The 22,176-nt window shown below is 56.0% G+C and overlaps 1 protein-coding gene across 3 annotated transcripts in view; it reads right to left on the reverse strand.

The window, feature by feature from the left end:
- LOC140392177 (F-box/WD repeat-containing protein 7-like) overlaps window positions 1–21,824 on the reverse strand; it is a 321,680-nt gene extending 299,856 nt beyond the window's left edge. For 2 of the 3 annotated variants that reach the window (XM_072477556.1, XM_072477555.1), the window contains exons 1-2: window positions 21,564–21,824; window positions 11,813–11,965 (exon numbers count right to left, since the gene is read on the reverse strand). In XM_072477556.1, the coding sequence (XP_072333657.1) occupies window positions 11,813–11,965; window positions 21,564–21,674 (264 nt within the window). In that variant the 5' untranslated portion in view covers window positions 21,675–21,824. The remainder of the gene's footprint in view (window positions 1–11,812; window positions 11,966–21,563) is intronic. The other variant, XM_072477557.1, reaches the window with a different exon arrangement.
- Between the last annotated feature and the right edge of the window lie 352 nt (window positions 21,825–22,176).

Genomic DNA, 22,176 nt, shown 5'->3' on the forward strand with positions numbered 1-22,176 from the left:
ACGCACTCAGTCTTTTTCCCAGGGTTGGGGAATCAAGAACTAGAGGGCTTAGGTTTAAGTTAAGAGGGCAAAGAAATAATGGGAATCTGAGAAGCAATGTTTTTACAGAGGGTGGGACGTATGTGGAATGAGCTGCCGGAGGAAATGGTTGAGGCAGCGACATTGACAACATTTAAAAGGCATTTGACCGATACATGGATAGACCATAAGACACAGGAGCAGAATTAGGCCACTCAGCCCATCGAGTCTGCTCCGCCATTCAATCATGGCTGATATTTTTCTCATCCCCATTCTCCTGCCTTCTCCCCATAACCCCTGATCCCTTATTAATCAAGAACCTATCTATTTCTGTTTTAAAGACACTCAATGATTTGACCTCCACAGCCTTCTGCGGCCAAGAGTTCCACAGATTTACCGCCCTCTGGCTGAAGAAATTCCTCCTCATCTCTGTTTTAAAGAATCGTCCCTTTAATTTGAGATGGTGTCCTCTGGTTCTAGTTTCTCCTACAAGTGGAAACATCCTCTCCACGTCCACTCTATCCAGGCCTCGCAGTATCCTGTAAGTTTCAATAAGATCCCCCCCTCATCCTTCTAAACTCCAACGAGTACAGACCCAGAGTCCTCAAATGTTCCTCATACGACAAGTTCTTCATTCCAGGGATCATTCTTGTGAACCTCCTCTGGACCCTTTCCAAGGCCAACACATCCTTCCTTAGATAAGGGGCCCAAAACTGCTCACAATCCTCCAAATGGGTCTGACCAGCACCTTATACAGCCTCAGAAGTACATCCCTGGTCTTGTATTCTAGCCCTCTTGACATAAATGCTAATATTGCATTTGCCTTCCTAACTGCCGACTGAACCTGCACATTAACCTTAAGAGAATCGTGAACAAGGACTCCCAAGTCCCTTTGTGCTTCTGCTTTCGGAAGCATTTCCCCATTTAGAAAATAGTCTATGCCTCCATTCCTCCTTCCATAGAGGAAAGGTTGAGAGAGATATGGGCCAAATGGGGTTAGCCTTGATGCGCTTTTTGGTTGCCATGGAGTTTGGGCCGAAGGGCCTGTCACTGATTCTGTGAATGAACTACGAGCAGGAGCAGGCCATTCGAGCCTGACTGCACCTTTGCTGAAATGGGCCATTCCTGAAGGATCTACAGAACTGCTGACTGGGAGCACACAGCACTGAGCTGCAATTGGAGGGGGGCTAGGACTGCTGGGTTTGGACCCTGGGACTGGGCCTACTGCCCTGAATTTCAACATCTACAGAAGCCTAGAACTTATGGCCTGAAAGTCTGAGCCTGCAATACAAGCAGCAGTAGGTTGGAGCTTGATGAAGAATAGGAAAATTTGTCTCCCTTGCTTTTGAATGCGCGGAGGTGGGGAGCGAGACGGACGTGAAGACTGCCGTGGAGTTTACTTGGCTCCCTTCTGGGCCGAAGATCCTGTCCTCCCCCACCAACATGAAGAAACTGCAAATCACCCCCCCCCCCCCCCCCGGACTTCGGGCCCCCATCCATCTTGTGCCCCACCCTTCGTCCACTCAGCTGTGTCTCCCTCTCCGTTTCTTTATTTTTCCCTAAAGGTCGACCCCTTGGCCCCATTGCCGCCGTCTCAAAGATGTCTGGGAAACCAGTGTTCTTCCTGAAGACGGAGCGAGCGGTCCACCTCCCCCTGGTAAAGGGGCTCACGGTGGCCGAGACCTTCTTGGCAGTGGACATCCTGGAGGCCACCATCCAGCGGCTATTCTCTAACATTAGGTGTCCAGATTACCAACAACACCTAGTTTTTAAGTGTCCAGATCACCAACACCTTGTCCTGGTCCCCCCATGCTGACACTATAGTTATGAAAGCCCACCAATGACTTTACTTTCTCAGAAGACTAAGAGCAGCGGTGCCCTGAACTCTGGGTCAGTGTGGCAGTGGCGAAGAAACTCTGGAACCTGATCCATCATTCCCAGAGGGATGGCCTTTCGAGCGCCTTCCTTTCTCTTGCCCAGGAGAAGGCGTTCGACAGGGCAGATCATGAATATTGAAAATAAAGGACAATACAGCACAGGAACAGGCTTTTCGGCCCTCCAGCCTGCACCGGTCATGATACCACTCTTGGCCAAACCCTCAGCATTTCCTTGTGCCGTATCCCTCTATACCCAGCCTATCCATGTGTTTGTCGAGATACCTTTTGAACGTCGTTAATGTATCTGCTTCCACAACCTCCCCTGGCAACGCGTTCCAGGCACTCACCACCCTCTGCGTAAAAAAACCTGCCTCGCACATCTCCTCTAAACTTTGCCCCACAGACCTTAAACCTATGCCCCCTGGTGACTGACCCCTCCACCCTGGGAAAGAGTGCCTGCCCATCCACTCTATCCATGCCCCTCATAATCTTGTAGACGTCTTATCAGGTCACCCCTCAACCTCCGTCTTTCTAATGAAAACAGTCTGAGTCTATTCAGCCTTTCCGTATAGCTAACACCCTCCAGACCAGGCAACTTCCTGTTAACTCCCCTGCACCCTCTCCAGAGCCTCCACATCCTTCTGGTAGTGTGGCAACCAGAATTGTGCGCAATATTCCCAAGTGCGGCCTTACCAAGGTTCTATACAACTGCAGCATGACTTGCCAGTTTTTATACTCGATGCTTCGTCCAATGAAGGCAAACATTCTGTATGCTTTCTTGACTACCTTGTCCACTTGTTGCCACTTTCAAAGTTCTGTAGACCTGCACGGCCAGATCTCTCTGACTTTCTATATTCCCATGGGTTTTGCCATTTACAGTATATTTCCCCTCTATGTTAGACCTACCTAAATACATTAACTCACACTTGTCTGGATTAAACTCCATTTGCCATTTCTCTGCCCAAGTCTCCAACCGATCTGTCTGGCTGTATCTTCCGACAATCCTCAACACTATCTGCCACTCCACCAACCTTGGTGTCATCCACAAACTTACTATTCAGACTGGCTACATTTTCCTCCAAATCATTTATGTACGCTACAAACAAGAGGCCTAAGCACCGATCCCTATGGAACACCATTAGTCACAAGCTTCCATTCAGAAAAATACCCTTCTACTGCTACCCTTTGCCTTCTGTGACCGAGCCAGTTCTGTATCCATCTTACCACCTCACCTCTGATCCCGTGTGACTTCACCTTTTGTGCCAGTCTGCCATGAGGCACCTTGTCAAAGGCTTTACTGAAGTCCATGTAAACAACATCCACTACCCTCCCCTCATCAATCATCTGTCACCTCCTCAAAAAGCACAATCAAGTTAGTGAGACACGACCTCCTCTTCACAAAACCATGCTGTCTATCGCTAACGAGTCCATTTGTTTCCAAATGGGTATAAATCCTGTCCCTGAGAATTCTCTCCAATAATTTACCTGCTACCGACATGAGGCTCACCGTATAGTTTCCAGGATTATCCCTGCTACCTTTCTTAAACAGCGGTGCCACATTAGCTATTCTCCAGTCCTCTGGGATCTCACCTGTAGCCAATGAGGATACAAAGATGTCAGTCAATTTCCTCCCTTGCTTCCCTCAGTATTCTGGGATAAATCCCACCCGGCCCAGGAGACATATCGACCTTAATGTATTTTAGAACACCCAATACCATCTCCTTTTAGATGTCAACATGACCCAGACTAATGACACACACCCTAGCCAAGAATCATCTTTCACAAAGTCCTTTTCTTTGGTGAACACTGATGCACAGTACTCACTTAGTACCTCGCCCATTTCCTCTGACTCAACACATAGATTCCCCCCTCTGTCCCCAAGTAGTCCAATGCTTTCCCTGGCCACCATCTTGCTTTTTACATATGAATAAAAAGCTTTGGGATTATGGTCTTTTGGATTCACCTTAATCCTATTTGCTAGACTTTTCATGATCCCTCCTAATTTCCCGCTTCAATACCTTCCTACTTTCTTTATACTCCTCAAGGGTTTCGACTGTTCCCCACCCTTCTAGACCGTACAAAAGCCTCCTTTTTCTTTTTGACGAGGTTCACAATATCCGTCGTTATCCAAGGCTCCCTAAACTTCCCATAATTATCCTTCGTTCTCTCAGGAACGCGACTTTCCTGAATCCTAATCACCCTCGCTTGAAAGACTCCCACATGTCCAATGTTGATTTACCCTCCAACAGCCGCACCCAATCCAAATTCTTCAAATCCTGTCTAATGTTATCGTAATTTGCCTTTCCCCAGTTTAGCACCATAACGCGAGGGTTACTCTCATCCCTGTCCAAAAATACCCTATAACTTACGGAATTGTGGTTATTGCTCCCAAAATGTTCCCCTCCGGAAACCTCAATCACCTGTCTAGGCTCATTCCCCAATACCAGATCGAGTACTGCCCCTTCCCTCGTTGGACTATCTACATATTGCATGAAGAAACCTTCCTGGGTACACCTTACAAACTCTGCCCCATCCAAATCCCTAGCACTAAGTGATTCCCAGTCAATCGGGGTGGTCCTTTCGGCCTATGCTAATGACGTGCTCCTGATGATCCCAAAACCTACTTACCTGCAGAGGATGCGCGGGTGCAGAGCTCTGTACTCTGCCACAATCTGGGACAAGCGTTCCGGACTCCTGGTGAGAAGTGGCAGATAGAACCCCTCCCGGAGCTCAGGCCTTTCATCTGGTGTTGGACCAGCCTCCTCTACTTGGGAGTCCATCTTTGCCCGGCTGAGGAATCCTGGCCAGCAAATAAGAAGTAGTTGGAGGCCAAGATCGTCGCTCGCCTGAAACGCTGGACAGGACTGCTCCGAATGCTGTCTTACAGGGGTCAGGTTCTGGTCATAAACCAGCTGACTGGTCACTTTGAGCTCTTACACCCAGAGTTTGTTGCAAAAATCTAAAGAATACTCGCACAGTTTTTCTGGGATAAAAAACTGCCCTGGGTTGTTGTTGAGGTTCTGAGTCTCTCACTTCAGGAGGCTGGTCAGGCGCTGGTGGGTCTTCACACCCAGGTGGTGACCCTCCGCCTTCACACCTGCAGTGATATCTCTGTCAAGCCTATTCCCAAATGGTGTGCCCTGGCAAAGTAATTTTTCCAGCAGGCGAATAGCCTGAACAACCGTAACTCGGAGAAGCAAAAGTAGGCCATTCAGCCCATCAGAACTACGACGTGCAGCTCCTGTTCTCGGCCCGAGGAGAAAGACCTCCTCGGGAACCTGCTCCTGGGCAGGGCCAAACTGGTCATCAACAGGTCCAGGCAGCGGGCGACTGAGGGGGACTGCCCTTGGTGGCAAACACCAAGGCGGCAGACTATTATCGGAGTGGCCATAAATTAAGAGAGGGGAATAATAATAATGAGTCAACTATTGTCACCAGTAGGCTTCTATGAAATTACCGTGAAAAGCCCCTCGTCGCCACATTCCGGTGCCTGTTCAGGGAGGCTGCTACGGGAATTGAACCCACGCTGCTGGTCTTTTTCTGCATTACAAGCCAGCCACTTAGCCCACTGTGCTAAACCAGCCCGGAACGTACACCAGCCACTGAAGGTAAGTTTGCAGGTGTAGTAGGCAGTAAAGGAGGCAAATGGTATGTTGGCCTTCATTGCGAGAGGTTTCGAGTACAGGAGCAGGGATGTCTTGCTGCAATTATACAGGGACTTGGTGAGGCCACATCTGGAATATTGCAGCTCTGGTCTCCTTTTCCAAGGAAAGATGTTCTTGCTCTTGAGGGAGTGCAGTGAAGGTTTACCAGACTGATTCCTGGGATGGTGGGACTGACATACGAGGAGAGATTGAATTGGTTAGGATTGTATTCACTGGAGTTCAGAAGAATGATGGGGGATCTCATAGAAACCTATAATAATAATCGCTTATTGTCACAAGTAGGCTTCAATGAAGTTACTGTGAAAAGCCCCTAGTCGCCACATTCCGGCACCTGTTCGGGGAGGCTGGTACGGGAATCGAACCCACGCTGCTGCCTGGTTCTGCATTACAAGCCAGCTGTAAGTCTGTGCTAAACCTCCCCTATCAAACTCTAACAGAGTTGGATGATCAGCCATGACCATGAATGGTGGAGCAGGCGCGAAGAGCCGAATGACCTCCTCCTGCTCTTATTTTTTCTATGTTTCTGGGCCCAGTGGGCACCACGAGGACTGGGGTGGCTTATTAATCCTCTTAATCACGCACTGGGCTAAATCGCTGGCTTTTAAAGCAGGCCAGCAGCACAGTTCAATTCCCGTCCCAGCCTCCCCAAACAGGTGCTGGAATGTGGCGACTAGGGGCTTTTCACAAGCCTACTTGTGACAATAGAGGTCTACAAAATTATGAGGGGCATAGACAGAGTGGATAGTCAGAGGCTTTTCCCCAGGGTAGAGGGGTCAATTACTAGGGGGCATAGGTTTAAGGTGAGAGGGGCAAAGTTTAGAGTAGATGTACGAGGCAAGTTTTTTTACGCAGAGGGTAGTGGGTGCCTGGAACTCACTACCAGAGGAGGTAGTGGAAGCAGGGACGATAGGGACATTTAAGGGGCATCTTGACAAATATATGAATAGGATGGGAATAGAAGGATACGGACCCAGGAAGTGTAGAAGATTGTAGTTTAGTCGGGCAGTATGGTCGGCACGGGCTTGGAGGGCCGAAGGGCCTGTTCCTGTGCTGTACATTTCTTTGTTCTTTGTTTGTTTGTAACCCCACCTAACCTTTTTTTTTGGCCACTAAGGGCAATTTAGCATCGCCAATCCACCCAACGTGGAAATCTTTGGTGTGGAAGGAAACCGGAGCACCCGGAGGAAACCCACACAGACAAGGGGAGGATGTGCAGACTCCGCACAGACAGTGACCCAAGCCGGGAATCGAACCTGGGACCTCGGAGTGGGGAAGCAACTGTGCTAACCACTGTGCTACCGTCTGCACACTCGCCACCGGTGCCTGGTATAGAAACCAGACCCAATCCACAAATCCCTGCCGAAACCCAAACCGCCCCAGGACCTCCTATAAGGATTCCCACTCCACCCGTTCAAAGGCCTTCTCTGCATCCATGGCCACCATCACCTCAACCTCGCACCCCTCTGGAGGCATCATAATGGCATCAAGCAACCTCCTAATGCTGGTCGCCAAATGCCACCCCTTCAGGAACCCCGTCTGGTCCTCCCCTATTACCCCTGGGATTTAGTCTTCAATCCTTGCACCAGGATCTTCCCCAATAATTTGGCATCCACATTTAACAGTGAGGTCGGCCTGTATGATCCACAGTTTCCCGGGTCCTTATCCCGCTTTAAAACGAGGGAGATCGAAGCCTTTGACAACGTCAGGGGGAGCACTCTCAACTCCATTGAAGATCCTTACCAACAACAGTCCCAATACCCCCGAGAATTTCTTAGAAAATTCCACCGGGTACCTGTCCGGTCCCGGGGCCTTACCCGACTGCATTGCCTCCAACCCCTCTACTACTTCTACAAGCCCAATTGGGGCCCCCAGGCCCTCCACCAGCTCCTCATCCACCTTCAGGAACTTCAACCCTCCCAGAAACCTCACCCCCTCCTCCCCAGCTGGGGTTCCGACTCGTACAATTTGGTGTAAAACTCCCTAAAACACCTCATTCACCCCCGCCGAGTCCAAGACCGTATTCCCACCTGTGCCCTCGCTTTCCCAATCTCTCTCGCCGCCTCCTGTTTCAACTGTTGCGCTAACATTCTGCTCACTTTCTCCCCATACTCATATACCGCCCCTCTCACCCTTCGCAACTGCCCTACCGCCTGAACCGTGGATAACAGCCCAAATTCCATTTGCAGCCTCTGGCTTTCCTTTAACAGCCTTCCACCGGGGCCTCTGCATCTCCTGTCCACCTGCAGGATTTCATCCCCAAGCCTTTCTATCTTCACCCGCTCCACCTTCTCTGTGTGCCCGATTCCAAATACACGCCACCGCCCCCCCCACCACTGCTTTGAGTGCCTCCCAAACTGTACCTGCCGTAGCCTCCCCCGTGTCATGAATGTCAACATACCCCGGATGGCCTTCCTCACCCGCTCGCACACCTCTTCCTCCGTTAACAGTCCCACATCCAGCCTCCATTGCGGGTTCTGGAACCCTCCCTTGCTCACTCGTAAATCCATCCAGTGCGGGGCATGGTCCGACACCACTACTGCCGAATACTCAACATCTATCACACCTGCCAACAATGTCTTATCCAATACGAAGAAATCCAGTCAGGAGTACACCTTGTGCACATGGGAGTAAAACAAAACTTCTTCCACTCTTCCCAGCACCCGCCTCATAAATTCCACATTGTCTCAGTTCAGGGCATAGATGTTTACTAACACCACCTGCATCCCCACTTTCCATAACGTACCTTCCCCCAGAGTCCGCCACCATATTTCCCACCTCGAACGCCACCCACTTATCAGCCAAAATCATCAGCCCCTTCTTTTTAAAGTCCAATCCCGAATGAAATACTTGCTCAGCCCATCCCTTTTTTAGGAAACAGTTTATTGAGGCATTTATAATTTTAACATATTAACATTTTAAATAACAGAACAGTCCGACACACACAAAAAACCCACAGTAACATACCCAACATCCCCCCGCCCCAACTCCTAGCTACCCATATTAGATTCCCCACCCTTATTCTCCACTTCCATGCCTCCCCTTTCTCACCCACCCCCACCCCATTTGCTGATGGTCAGTTTTCCTTAAAGAAGTCGATGACCGGCTGCCACCTCCGAGCGAACCCCTGTGGTGAACCCCTTAAAGCGAACTTAATCTTAACTAGCCTAAGACACCCTGCCATGTCACTGGCCCACCCACCCGCCCCCCCCGACCTTGGAGGCTCAGTCCCTCCATCCCAGCAAAATCCATGTTCGGGCCACCAGGGAGGCAAAGGCCAAAACTTCATTGTGCAAACAAGCAAAAATAACCCCTCCCCAAGCCCAAACAGAGACCAATCTCCCATCCCCTCACAAAGAACAAACCTGAAGCCAAAAAAGAAATGAAGCCAAAAAAGAAATGGACCCAAACGTAAGTTAACAGCAACATCATCACAGCATCTCCACCTCCTCCTGCCACTCCATTGCCTTTAACAAAATCTACCATCTCCTCCACCGAACCAAAGTACAATTCCCAGCCTTCGTATGTCACACACAGACGAACCGGGTACAATAGCTCAACCTTGGAGGGGCGCCCTGACCTTGTTGAAGCTCGCCCTCCTCTTGGCAAGCTCTGCACCCAGGTCCTGGTACACTGGGATTTCACTGCCCTCCCAGGTGCAGCGCCGCGTCTGCCTGGCCCACCTCATTATTTGCACCTTGCCCAGGAACTGGTGCAACTGCACTATCGCCCTCGGCGGCTCATTCCCCTGGGGCTTCCTCACCAGCGCCCAGTGTGCTCGATCCACCTCCAAAGGCCATGCGAATGCTCCCTCTCCCAGCAGCTTCGCCAGCATCCTCCCCACATACACACCAGCATCGGCTCCTTCACGCCCCTCTGGCAGGCCCACAATCCGAATATTCTGCCTGCGTACTGGCTCGCAGGGTCCTCGACCCTTCTACTGGAGTCGCCTCTGCAGATCGCACATCAGCCCAGTGTCCGCTGCCATCGAGGTAAACTGCTCCTCGTGTTCCCCCGCCACCTCCTCCATCTTCTGGATCGCCTGACCTTGGGCCTTCAGTTTCGTTTGCACGTGGCCGGCCACCACCCTGATTGAATCCACAACCCGAGTCAGGTCCTCCAGACACTCCTTCTGTTGCTGGGTGAACTTATCGTTCAAGAAGCTCATCAGCTGGTCCGTCGACCACTGAGCCGGCAGGGCCACTCCCTGCCCCCCTCCACGTGTGTAGCATGCGCTGCTCCAGCTCTAACCGACTGATTCCCTCTTTGTCAACTGGTTCTGGCCCTCAGCTCCTTATACCAGAGGGTCAATCTCTTCCCCTTACTCTCCTACAACGTTTTCCCCCCTCACATCCACCTGTTAACCGGAGAAAAAGTCCGAAAAACCCTCCACGACCGAGAGCCACCAAATGTGCAACCACTCACTCCATGGTCACCACCGGAAGTCCATCCAAGTGATTTATATAAATTGTAAAAGGTTGAGGTCCAGCACTTATCCTGTGCCACCCCATTCGTTACATCTTGCCAACGTGAAAATGACCCATTTATATAAATTCTTGTTTTGTTAGCCAGCCAATCTTCTATCCATGCCAATGTTACCCCCTACACCAGGAGCTTTAATTTTCAACAATATCCTTTGATACCGTACCTCATCAAATGCCTTCTTTCAATCTAAATACATCCATCTCTTCCCCGTTTATCCACAACACACATGACTACTTCACCAGCCTCAGTGAAGAGGTTCCTCCTCATCTCTGCCCTAAATGTCCTGCCCTTTATTCCCAGACTGTCAGGATAGGTCCATGGGATTTATCTATTTAAGTCCCATTAATATCTCTAGTGCTTTTCTAAAATCTAATATTAATTTCTTGCAGTTCCACATTTACATTATTCCCTTGCTTTTTTTTTCTCTGGACCGTTTTAGAATCTTGAAAAATGAATGAAAATCGCTTATTGTCACAAGTAGGCTTCAAATGAAGTTACTGTGAAAAGCCCCTAGTCGCCACATTCCGGCGCCTGTTTGGGGAGGCTGGTACGGGAATTGAACTGTGCTGCTGGCCTGCCTGAAAAGCCAGCGATTTAGCCCAGTTCTAAACCAGCCCCTCCCTCCGGGTTGCAAGAGCCGGTCACGCAGAAATCTTCCTCCTGAAGTCGGACACAAGGTATTTGTTTAGTTTCTCTGCCATTTTTTTGTCCCAATAGGAATTCTCCTGACTCTGCTTGTAATGGACCCACACTAGTTTGTGTTTTGCTTAATCTTTTTCTTTTTACATACCTATCGAAGCTTTCACTGTCCTTTCTTTGTTTTCGCTGTTTTACTCGCATTCTATTTTCCCTTTCTCAATCCCTTTCTTTGTTCTTCTTTGCACAATTCTAAAATGCTCCCAATCTTCAAGCTTACCAGTTTTTAATAACTAAATGCGCCTCTTCAATTGAGGGCAGCACGGTGACCCAGTGGTTAACACTGCTGTCTCTGTCACTGTTGTCTTACAGCTCCAGGGACCCAGGTTTGGTTCCAACCTCGGGTGACCATGTGGAGTTTGCACTTCCTCACCGTGTCTGCATGGGTTTACTCCAGATGCTCCGGTTTCCTCCCACAGTCCAAAGATGTGCAGGCTATGTGGACTGGCCGTGATAAATTGTCCCTCAGTGTTAGGTGGGGTTACGGGGATAGGGCAGGGAATTGGGCCTAGATAGGGTGCTCTTTCAGAGGGTCGGTGTAGACTGGATGGGTTGAATGGCCTCCTTCTGCACTGTACGGATTCTATGATCTAACGCTATCCTTTATTTCCTCCATTAGCCACAGTTGGAAGACAACTTTGTTTAGTTCTTTAAATGTTACCATTGCCGGTCATACTTTATAACAGTTTCCCAATCCACCATGGCCAATTTGTCCCTCAGAGCTTCCTACGGTCAAGGCAGCAGGAGACAGGGAATCCGGAACACTGCGAAGAACAGAATTGGAAGAGCACAGGTCTCTCGGAAGGTTCAAGGTGGTTAGAGAGATAGGGAGGCGGATACAGTCTTTGTGTATCAAAAAAACAGAAGCAGGCCTTGCACAGATCGGAACTGGAAATTATATATCCATGGTTGTAAATAGCAACCATGATGCCATCAACAGAAAAGGCAATCGTGAAATTATCCCCTTTCTCCAACTGTGTATGGTTCTGCATGCCCTGCCGATAGAAATGTGAAACCCTTGCTTCCCCAATCTCCCCCGCCAACATTTTGTCTGGGCTGCAGAGTTTGACTTACACTATCAGAGCTGCTGGACAAGCCTTGCATGCTGGTCTCCGTATTCAACTGATTGGTGTGGCACAACAGGAGTTCACAGTTCCTCTCCAGAAGATGGCCAGTGATGCCTTTGATGTGCAGGAGATCATTCAGCGATGAGAAACCTTTCAATTCCTAATGTAGCAGTTTTGGATATGAGTGGGAAAACAGCAAGTAAACCACATGAGCATAATACCACACGCAGGATAAAGTCACACACATCAAAGAAGTTGTCTAGTTATAGCAAAGCATATTAACAGTGGTTAGCACTGTTGCTTCACAGCTCCAGGGTCCCAGGTTCAATTCCCGCTTGGGTCACTGTTTGTGCAGAGTCTGCACGTTCTCCTCGTGTCTACGTGGGTTTCCTCCGGGTGCTCCGGTTTCCTCCCACAAGTCCCCAAAGACGTGCTGCTCAGTAATTTGGACATTCTGAATTCTCCCTCTGTGTACCCGAACAGGCGCCCGAGTATGGCGACTTGGGGATTTTCACAGGAACTTCATTGCAGTGTTAATGTAAGCATACTTGTGACACTAATAAAGATTATTATTATCTGCATACAGTGACATTGTGCTCAACTCTGTTTATGGTACCACTGAATATGTTCCAGTCCAAGTATCCATTACAAGCATTTCTTTGACCAGGGCAAAGTCATCTACCAAGATCCAAAGTTTTCCATCCTTCAGCCAATTTTTATCCAAGCTCAAACTGACCCTCCTATTCTCAGAGCCTGCATTTTTTTTAAACCGGCAATCCATATAGACAACATCCACCGCATTCCCTTCATTAACCGTCTGGGGTTCAGGGTGTACAAGCTAGATGGATAAAGAACTGGCTGGGCAACAGGAGACAGAGAGTAGTGGTGGAAGAGAGTGTCTCAAAATGGAGAAAGGTGACTAGTGGTGTTCCACAGGGATCCGTGCTCGGACCACTGTTGTTTGTGATATACATAAATGATCTGGACGAAGGTATAGGTGGTCTGATTAGCAAGTTTGCAGATGATACTAAGATTGGTGGAGTTGCAGATAGCAAGGAGGACTGTCAGAGAATACAGCAAAATATAAATAGATTGGAGTTGGGCAGAGAAATGGCAGATGGAGTTCAATCCAGGCAAATGTGAGGTCATGCATTTTGGAAGATCTAATTCAAGAGCGGACTATACGGTCAATGGAAGAGTCCTGGGGAAAATTGATGTATAGAGAGATCTGGGAGTTCAGGTCCATTGTACCCTGAAGGTGGCAACGCAGGTCGATAGAGTGGTCAAGAAGGCATACAGCATGCTTGCCTTCATCGGACGGGGTATTGAGTACAAGAGTCGGCAGGTCATGTTACAGTTGTATAGGACTTTGGTTAGGCCACATTTGGAATACTGCGTGCAGTTCTGGTCGCCACATTACCAGAAGGATGTGGATGCTTTAGAGAGAGTGCAGAGGAGGTTCACCAGGATGTTGCCTGGTATGGAGGGTGCTGGCTATGAAGAAAGGTTGAGTAGATTAGGATTGTTTTCGTTGGAAAGACGGAGGTTGAGGGGGGACCTGACCGAGGTCTACAAAATTATGAGAGGTATGGACAGGGTGGATAGCAACAAGCTTTTTCCAAGAGTGGGGGTGTCAATTACAAGGGGTCACAATTTCAAGGTGAGAGGGGGAAAGTTTAAGGGAGATGTGCGTGGAAAGTTTTTTTACGCAGAGGGTGGTGGGTGCCTGGAACGCTTTGCCAGCGGAGGTGGTAGAGGCGGGCACGATAGCATCATTTAAGATGCATCTAGACAGATATATGAATGGGCGGGGAACAGAGGGAAGTAGATCCTTGGAAAATAGAAGACAGGTTTAGATAAAGGATCTGGATCGGCGCAGGCTGGGAGGGCCGAAGGGCCTGTTCCTGTGCTGTAATTTTCTTTGTCTCTGTTACTTCATCCAAATATTAAAATTGATTAGTCAAACACAATTATAGCCTTTCTCCTTAATTAACTCAAACCTCTCAGACCAACTGTTGATTTTTTCCCTAATTATTCTTTCTAAAACCTTACCCATCACTGATGTTGAACTGACTGCTCTGTAGTTTTTTTTAAATAAATTTATTGTACCTTATTTTTTTTTTTCCAATTAAGGGGCAATTTGGCGTGGCCAATCCACCTGCCCTGCCCACCTTTGGGTTGTGGGGGTGAGACCCACGCAGACACAGGGAGAATGTGCAAACTCCACACGGACAGTGATCAGGGGCCGGGATTTGAACCCGGGTCCTCAGCGCCGTGAGGCAGCAGTGCTAACCACTGCACCACCATGCCACCCCAACTGCTCTGTAGTTACAAGAACGTCTTTTTATTCTTTCTTGAATAAGGTTCTCCCAGGACCCACTCTCCAACCCTCCGTCCACTCCCTGTATCTGGCGAAGGGTGGAAGATTGTGACAAGTCCTTCCACTGTCTCCACCCTCACTTCCTTTAGCGACCTGGGACAGGTGCCATCCTGGCCAGGTGACATAGCCACTCTAAATACAGGTTGGATATGCTGGAAAGGTTGTCCATCAATCTTCACCTCAAGCAATATTGCAATATCCATAACAGATTCCACCCCAACCGGCTTACTATTTACATGTCAATTAACATTTAATGTTCATATTTTCTCCTTGCCAGTCTTATTTTCCTTTTCGCTTCGCCCCTCAAGTTACTATTTTTAACCCTCTAATTTAATTTACTTGACATGCATCATACACCCTCCTTTTTTGTGCCGTAATTTCTATCTTCCGCGTCAACCCAGGAGCCTGGGTTTCAATTCACCTCTTTTTGCAAAGTGACAAGCCTCTACCAGAAACTATTTTTCTTGTCAATCTTTTGGTCCATTTTAGTCTGGCAATGTCCCCTCATCCCACTGAAATGAGTTCTTTGCCAATTTTGAAGTTCGATATTAGACTGCCCTTTGCTATTCTCCATTACTAATCTAAACCCGATGATACAATGATCACTCTTACCCAAGTGTGTTAACTTGACCTATCTCATTCCCCTAGCATCAGACCCAGCAATACCTCCATCTCCAGTTGAGAACACACTGACTAGACAGCGGACAGAGCAGATTTTTTTAAAATTTAATTTAGTGTACCCAATTCATTTTTCCAATTAAGGGACAATTTAGCTTGGCCAATCCACCTACCCTGCACATCTTTGGGTTGTGGGGGAGAAACCCACACAAACACGGGGAGAATGTGCAAACTCCACACGGACAGTGACCCAGAGCCGGGATCGAACCTGGGACCTCGGCTCCGTGAGGGAGCAGTGCTAACCCACTGCGCCACAGTGCTGCCCCAGAGCAGATTTACAGAGAGGTTTTTAGATCAGAGTATTTTGGGACTGAAGAAAGATTGGATAGGCTTGGGTTGTTTCCTTTGCAAGGGAGGAAGATATGGGGAAAAGTAACTAAAATTTATAAAATAATTAGGGGTCTGGATGAGATGACCTGTTTTCCTTTGCAGGGATGGCAATGACCAAGTGGTATTGATTCAAATTAATTGATGGAAAGATTAAAGGGGAGTTGAAGAGTAAAACGTCCAGGATATGGATGGATTTGGAACTCAATGTCTGAAAGGATTGGACAGCTATGACAGCAACCCTGATTGCATTTAAAGAATACTTGGAAATGGATTTCCAACGGTCATTGTCTGCAGCTCGACAGACCAAGAGCTGGGAAACGTGATTAGATTGGATAACTGCCTTTTGCAGGCAGCAGCACAGTGGAACAAATGGCTTTCTGGAACACTGGCCCCCATCTTCCAAATGACAATAATCTATTCAAACGCTCAACTCCTTCGCCACATTCACAAACACCAACCTATTCCCTTTGTCTAAATCCACAGCCCATCCATCTCCCTCTGGGTCACCCCCCCTCGCTCTCTGGGTCTCTCCCCCACCGCCCCCCTCTCTCTCTCTGGGTGTGGATCCCCTCTCTCTCTCTCTGGGTCCACCTCCCCCCCCCCCCCCTCTCTCTCTCTGGGTCCACCCCCCCCCCTCTCTCTCTGGGCACCCCCCTCTCTCCCTGGGCCCCCCCCTCTCTCCCTGGGTCCACCCCCCCCCCCTCGCTCGGGCCCCCCCTCTCTCCCTGGGTCCCCCCCTCTCTCCCTGGGTCCACACCCCCCCCCCTCTCTCTCTCTGGGTCCACCCCCCCCTCTCTCTCTCTCTGGGTCCACCCCCCCTCTCTCTCTCTGGGTCCACCCCCCCCCTCTCTCTCTCTGGGTCCATCCCCCCCCCCCTCTCTCTCTCTGGGTCCATCCCCCCCCCCCCTCTCTCTCTCTGGGTCCATCCCCCCCCCCCCTCTCTCTCCCTGGGTCCACCCCCCCCCTCTCTCCCTGGGTCCCCCCTCCCCCCTCTCTCTCCCTGGGTCCACCCTCCCCCCCCCCCCCTCCCTGGGTCCACCCCTCACCCTCTCCCTGGGTCCACCCCTCACCCTCTCCCTGGGTCCACCCCTCACCTCTCTGGGTCCACCCCCCCCTCTCCCTCTCTGGGTCCACCCCACCCCCCCACTCTCCCTCTCTCTGGGTCCACCCCACCCCCCCACTCTCCCTCTCTCTGGGTCTCCCCCCCCCTCTCTCTGGGTCTCCCCCCCCCTCTCTTTGGGTCTCCCCCCCCCTCTCTCTGGGTCTCCCCCGCCCCCCTCTCTCTGGGTCTCCCCCCCCCCCCCTCTCTCTGGGTCCCCCCCCCCATCTCTCTGGGTCCCCCCCCCCTCTCTCTCTCTCTCCCTGGGTCCCGCCCTCCTCTCTGGGTCCACCCCCCCCCTCTCTGGGTCCACCCCCCCTCCTCTCCCTCTCACTGGGTCTCCTCCTCTCCCTCTCACTGGGTCTCCCCCCCCCCCTCTCTCTGGGTCCCCCGTCTCCCCCCCCCTCTCTCTGGGTCCCCCGTCTCCCCCCCCCCCTCTCTCTGGGTCCCCCGTCTCCCCCCCCCTCTCTGGGTCCCCCCCCCCTCTCTCTGGGTCCCCCGTGTCCCCCCCCCTCTCTCTCTGGGTCCCCCGTGTGCCCCCCCCCCTCTCTCTGGGTCCCCCGTGTCCCCCCCCCTCTCTCTGGGTCCCCCCGTGTCCCCCCCCTCTCTCTGGGTCCCCCGTGTCCCCCCCCCTCTCTCTGGGTCCCCCGTGTCCCCCCCCCCCCCCTCTCTCTGGGTCCCCCGTGTCGCCCCCCCCCTCTCTCTGGGTCCCCCGTGTCCCCCCCCCCTCTCTCTGGGTCCCCCGTGTCCCCCCCCCTTCTCTCTGGGTCCCCCGTGCCCCCCCCCCCTCTCTCTGGGTCCCCCGTGTCCCCCCCCCCTCTCTCTGGGTCCCCCGTGACCCCCCCCCCTCTCTCTGGGTCCCCCGTGTCTCTCCCCCCCCCCTCTCTCTGGGTGTCCCGTGTGTCCCCCCCTCTCTCTGGGTCCCCCCCCCTCTCTCCGGGTCCCCCCACCCCCCTCTCTCTGGGTCCCCCACCCCACCCCCCCTCTCTCTGGGTCCCCCCCCTCTCTCTGGGTCCCCCCACCCCCTCTCTCTGGGTCCCCCCACCCCACCCCCCCCTCTCTCTGGGTCCCCCCCCCTCTCTCCGGGTCCCCCCACCCCCCCCCCTCTCTCTCCGGGTCCCCCCACCCCACCCCCCCTTTCTCTGGGTCCCCCCCCTCTCTCTTGGTCCCCCCACCCCCCCCTCTCTCTGGGTCCCCCAACCCCACCCCCCCCTCTCTCCGGGTCCCCCACCCCACCCCCCCTCTCTCTGGGTCCCCCCCTCTCTCCGGGTCCCCACACCCCCCCCCCTCTCTCCGGGTCCGCCCCCCTCTCTCCGGGCCCCCCCGCTCTCCGGGCCCCCCCTCTCTCCGGGCACCCCCCTCTCTCTCCGGGTCCCCCCCCTCTCTCCGGGTCCCCCCCCCTCTCTCCGGGTCCCCCCACCCCCCCTCTCTCTCCGGGTCCCCCCACCCGCCCCTCTCTCTCCGGGTCCCCCCACCCGCCCCTCTCTCTCCGGGTCCCCCCACCCGCCCCTCTCTCTCCGGGTCCCCCCACCCGCCCCTCTCTCTCCGGGTCCCCCCACCCCCCCCTCTCTCTCCGGGTCCCCCCACCCCCCCCTCTCTCTCCGGGTCCCCCCACCCCCCCCTCTCTCTCCGGGTCCCCCCACCCACCCTCTCTCTCCGGGTCCCCCCACCCCCCCTCTCTCTCCAGGTCCCCCCACCCCCCCTCTCTCTCCGTGTCCCCCCCCATCTCTCTCCGGGCCCCCCCACCCTCCCCTCTCTCTCCGGGTCCCCCCCCTCTCTCTCCAGGTCCCCCCACCCGCCCCCCTCTCTCTCCGGGTCCCCCCCCCTCTCTCTCTCCGGGCCCCCCTCTCTCTCCGTGTCCCCCCCCCCTCTCTCTCCGGGCCCCCCCTCTCTCCGGGTCCCCCCACCCCCCCCCTCTCTCCGGGTCCCCCCCCCCCTCTCTCCGGGTCCCCCCACCCCCCCTCTCTCCGGGTCCCCCCACCCCCCCCTCTCTCCGGGTCCCCCCACCCCCCCCACTCTCTCTCCGGGTCCCCCCACCCCCTCTCCGGGTCCCCCCACCCCCCCCCTCTCTCTCTCTGGGTCCCCCCCCCTCTCTCTGGGTCCCCCCCCCTCTCTGGGTCCCCCCCTCTCTCTCTGGGTCCCCCCCCCTCTCTCTGGGTCCCCCCACCCCCCCCCCCTCTCTCTGGGCACCCCCCCTCTCTCTGGGTCCGGTCCACCCCCCCCTCTCTCTCTCTGGGTCCGTCCCCACCCCCCCTCTCTCTGGGTCCGTCCCCACCCCCCCTCTCTCTGGGTCCGTCCCCACCCCCCCCTCTCTGGGTCCGTCCCCACCTCCCCTCTCTCTGGGTCCGTCCCCACCCCCCCTCTCTCTGGGTCCGTCCCCGTCCGCTCTCTCTGGGTCCGTCCCCGTCCCCTCTCTCTGGGTCCGTCCCCGTCCCCTCTCTCTGGGTCCGTCCCCGTCCCCTCTCTCTGGGTCCGTCCGTCCCGTCCCCTCTCTTTGGGTCCCCCCCCTCTGGGTCCGTCCACCCCCCCCTCTCTCTGGGTCCGTCGTCTCCCACCCCTCTCTCTGGGTCGTCGTCCCCCCTCTCTCTGGGTGCGCCCCCCCCCCTCTGGGTCCGTCTCCCCCCCCCCTCTCTGGGTCAGTCTCCCCCCCCCCCTCTCTGGGTCCGTCTCCCCCCTCTCTGGGTCCGTCTCCCCCCCCCCCACTCTCTCTGGGTCCGTCTCTCCCCCCCCCCCCCCTCTCTGGGTCCGTCCGTCCCCCCTCTCTCTGGCACCCCCCCTCCTCTCTCTCTGGGTCTCCCCCCCCCCCCTCACTGGGTCCGTCCCCCACCCTCTCTCTGGGTCCGTGTTCCCCCCCCCCCGGGTCCGACCCCCCCCGCCCCCCCTGGGTCCGTCCGTCCACCCCCCCCCCCCTCTCTGGGTCCACCCCCCCCTCTCTCTCTGGATCCACCCCCCCTCTCTCTCTGGGTCCGTCCCCACCCCCCCCCTCTCTCTGGGTCCGTCCCCACCCCCCCTCTCTCTGGGTCCGTCCCCACCCCCCCTCTCTCTGGGTCCGTCCCCACCCCCCCCTCTCTCTGGGTCCGTCCCCGTCCCCTCTCTCTGGGTCCGTCCCCGTCCCCGTCCCCTCTCTCTGGGTCCGTCCCCGTCCCCTCTCTCTGGGTCCGTCCCCGTCCCCTCTCTCTGGGTCCATCCCCGTCCCCTCTCTCTGGGTCCGTCCCCGTCCCCTCTCTCTGGGTCCGTCCGTCCCCGTCCCCTCTCTCTGGGTCCCCCCCCCTCTCTCTGGGTCCGCCCCCCCCTCTCTCTGGGTCCGTCCACCCCCCCCTCTCTCTGGGTCCGTCCACCCCCCCCTCTCTCTGGGTCCGTCCACCCCCCCCCTCTCTCTGGGTCTGTCCACCCCCCCCTCTCTGGGTCCGTCTCTCTCTCCCCCCCCCCCTCTCTGGGTCCGTCTCCCCCCCCCCTCTCTGGGTCCGTCTCCCCCCACCCCCCTCTCTGGGTCCGTCTCCCCCCACCCCCCTCTCTGGGCCCCCCTCTCTCTTGGGCCCCCCCCCCTTCTCTCTGGGTCCATCTCTCCCCCCCCCTCTCTCTGGGTCCGTCCCCCCCCTCTCTCTCTGGGTCCGTCTCCTCCCCCCCCCCCTCTCTGGGTCCGTCCCCCCCCCCCCCCCCCCCTCTCTGGGTCCGTCTCCCCCCACCCCCCTCTCTGGGCCCCCCCTCTCTCTTGGGCCCCCCCTCTCTCTCTGGGTCCTCCCCCCCCCCCTCTCTCTCTGGGTCCACCCCCCTCTCTCTCTGGGTCCGTGTCCCCCCCCCCGGGTCCGTCCGTCCCCCCCCCCCCCTCTGGGTCCTTCCGTCCACCCCCCCCCCCTCTCTCTGGGTCCACCCCCCCCCTCTCTCTCTGGGTCCACCCCCCCCCCCTCTCTCTCTGGGTCCACCCGTCCCCCACCTCTCTCTCTGGGTCCACCCCCCCCTCTCTCTCTCTGGGTCCCCCCCCCCCCCCTCTCTCTCTCTGGGTCCATCCCCCCCCCCTCTCTCTCTCTGGGTCCACCCCCCCCCCTCTCTCTCTCTGGGTCCACCCCCCCCCCTCTCTCGCTCTCTGGGTCCACCCCCCCCCCTCTCTCGCTCTCTGGGTCCACCCCCCCCCTCTCTCTCGCTCTGGGTCCACCCCCCCCCCTCTCTCTCTCTGGGTCCACCCCCCCCTCTCTCTCTGGGTCCACCCCCCCCTCTCTCTCTCTGGGTCCACCCACCCCCCCCCTCTCTCTCTCTGGGTCCACCCCCCCCCCCCTCTCTCTCTCTGGGTCCACCCCCCCCTCTCTCTCTCTGGGTCCACCCCCCCCTCTCTCTCTCTGGGTCCACCCCCCCCTCTCTCTCTCTGGGTCCACCCCCCCCTCTCTCTCTCTGGGTCCACCCCCCCCTCTCTCTCTCTGGGTCCACCCCCCCCTCTCTCTCTCTCTGGGTCCACCCCCCCCCTCTCTCTCTCTCTGGGTCCACCCCCCCCTCTCTCTCTCTCTGGGTCCACCCCCCCCTCTCTCTCTCTCTGGGTCCACCCCCCCCCTCTCTCTCTCTCTGGGTCCACCCCCCCCTCTCTCTCTCTCTGGGTCCACCCCCCCCTCTCTCTCTCTGGGTCCACCCCCCCCCCTCTCTCTCTCTGGGTCCACCCCCCCCTCTCTCTCTCTCTGGGTCCACCCCCCCCTCTCTCTCTCTCTGGGTCCACCCCCCCCCTCTCTCTCTCTGGGTCCACCCCCCCCTCTCTCTCTCTGGGTCCACCCCCCCCTCTCTCTCTCTGGGTCCACCCCCCCCTCTCTCTCTCTGGGTCCACCCCCCCCTCTCTCTCTCTGGGTCCACCCCCCCCTCTCTCTCTCTGGGTCCACCCCCCCCCTCTCTCTCTCTGGGTCCACCCCCCCCTCTCTCTCTCTGGGTCCACCCCCCCCTCTCTCTCTCTGGGTCCACCCCCCCCTCTCTCTCTCTGGGTCCACCCCTCCCTCTCTCTCTCTGGGTCCACCCCCCCCTCTCTCTCTCTGGGTCCACCCCCCCCTCTCTCTCTCTGGGTCCACCCCCCCCTCTCTCTCTCTGGGTCCACCCCCCCTCTCTCTCTCTCTGGGTCCACCCCCCCCTCTCTCTCTCTCTGGGTCCACCCCCCCCCCTCTCTCTCTCTGGGTCCACCCCCCCCCCTCTCTCTCTCTCTCTCTCTGGGTCCACCCCCCCCCTCTCTCTCTCTGGGTCCACCCCCCCCCCTCTCTCTCTGGGTCCCCCCCCTCCCTCCTCTCGGTCTCTCTCTCTCACCTCTCTCCTCCTCACGATGGCTCTCGCTCTCTTCCTCCCGATTCCGAATAAAGCCGTCTCCAGTTCCTCGGCGCTCGCCCGGTTCACGTCGACTTTCTCGGGCGATTCCATGACGTTAGGCCGCGAGGCCTCGGCCTTTCGCAGGTTCCAGCCAAACAGTGCGATGAGGGGAAGGGCCCCGTGCAGCGCGCAGGAAAGCCCCAGGCTCCCCGGCCTATTGGGGGATGAGGACTGAGTGGGCCGGGGGCTCGGGCCGGGGTGTGGGGCGGGGCGGGCTCGGGCTGGGGGCTCGGGCCGGGGGGCGGGCTCGGGCTGGGGGGCTCGGGCCGGGGGTGTGGGGCTCGGGCCGGGGGGCGGGCTCGGGCTGGGGGCTCGGGCCGGGGTGTCGGGCTCGGGCCGGGGTGTCGGGGTGTGGGGCTCGGGCCGGGGTGTGGGGCTCGGGCCGGGGTGTCGGGCTCGGGCCGGGGGGCTCGGGCCGGGGTGTCGGGCTCGGGCCGGGGTGTCGGGGTGTGGGGCTCGGGCCGGGGTGTGGGGCTCGGGCCGGGGTGTCGGGCTCGGGCCGGGGTGTCGGGCTCGGGCCGGGGTGTCGGGCTCGGGCCGGGGTGTGGGGCTC

This window comes from Scyliorhinus torazame, chromosome 15 (genome assembly GCF_047496885.1).
Source record: "Scyliorhinus torazame isolate Kashiwa2021f chromosome 15, sScyTor2.1, whole genome shotgun sequence".
NCBI lineage: Eukaryota > Metazoa > Chordata > Chondrichthyes > Carcharhiniformes > Scyliorhinidae > Scyliorhinus > Scyliorhinus torazame.